At 25.7% G+C, this 1,143-nt stretch overlaps 1 protein-coding gene across 1 annotated transcript; it reads right to left on the minus strand.

Moving 5' to 3' along the window:
* Positions 1 to 363: 363 nt before the first annotated feature.
* LOC136091874 (uncharacterized) lies at positions 364 to 1,143 on the minus strand. Its single transcript, XM_065819588.1, has 3 exons — positions 999 to 1,143; positions 793 to 881; positions 364 to 654 (listed from the first exon to the last, which is right to left on the minus strand). Exons 1-3 carry the CDS (start codon positions 1,141 to 1,143, stop codon positions 364 to 366), a joined length of 525 nt encoding a protein of 174 aa, XP_065675660.1.

Genomic DNA, 1,143 nt, shown 5'->3' on the forward strand with positions numbered 1-1,143 from the left:
GATATTTATATTGTAACTAACATATGTAAAATTCTTATTATGTACTTAGCTACTTTTCTTTTTTGTATATAAACTGACGATTCTTTTAATGTAAATGGGGCTCGATGATAAGACAGTTAATGTCTTCTGCTTGCTCCAGCTCTCTTATTTATTAACACAATTTATTTCATTGTAAATTTTAATATACGGCAAATAATAATTATAATAAAAAAAAGAAATTAAATACTGAGTTAGGTGTAACATTATCTTCATTCATAAGTAGGGAATTATTTATAAACTGTTAAACTCGTATTTTTCTGAAAAAGAAAAAAATAATAATGATAAGAAAAAAAAAAAAAGATATAAATATAAATGATAAAGTAATTAAGCACTCGCTTTATTTTTCCTAAATTCTTTAACTATAAGTTTATCATATTTTACAGAAGAATATTTACCATTTTTTCTATGTACCATCATTTCTTCTAAGAGTTTTTTCCTTATGACCGTAGTTTCAAAAGAGAAGTCTTCGTTGATGTATATTCTTGATCCTTTAAGTCGATTAAATGAATGTAGTACTTTTATTTTGTCTTTGTAATGTAGAACTTTAACAAAAATTGTTCTAGGTTTATTTTCTTCTTTTTTTCCAACTCTGTGAACCCTCTCGATATCAACGTTCTTAATATTTATTTCGTTTTCAAATAAAATTAATAATTTTTTTCAGTTTCATCCCAGGTCTTCTAGCTGTCGTAATTTATTCTTTTCCTCTTCACCTATACTGTTTTTGTTTTTAATTTTCTTTTCTAATTCGCATACCTTTTTTTCTTGGGTGTCTTGAGTAACTGTTAGGCTTTCTTCGATATCTTTATTTGTCTTTTCTAGGATTCTTACTCTCTCGGTAATTTCTTTAAGTTTAATGTTTACCTTTTCGTTTTATCTTTTTAAAAAGTCGCAAATTTGTTTTGATTTATGTATTTCATTAAGTAGCTCATTTATTCTATCGTTAGTTATTTTTATGTTACCACAGATAAGCTTAAAGATATCTTTCTGCTGTTTTGAAAACATTTCATGAAAAATATCGCGAACAACATTTGTTGATATTTGTGTTTCATCTGTATTCCCCGTTTCGTTAGATTTCTTTCGAACATCAATATTTTTTTTATCCAT

Source organism: Hydra vulgaris, chromosome 15, assembly GCF_038396675.1.
Source record: "Hydra vulgaris chromosome 15, alternate assembly HydraT2T_AEP".
NCBI lineage: Eukaryota > Metazoa > Cnidaria > Hydrozoa > Anthoathecata > Hydridae > Hydra > Hydra vulgaris.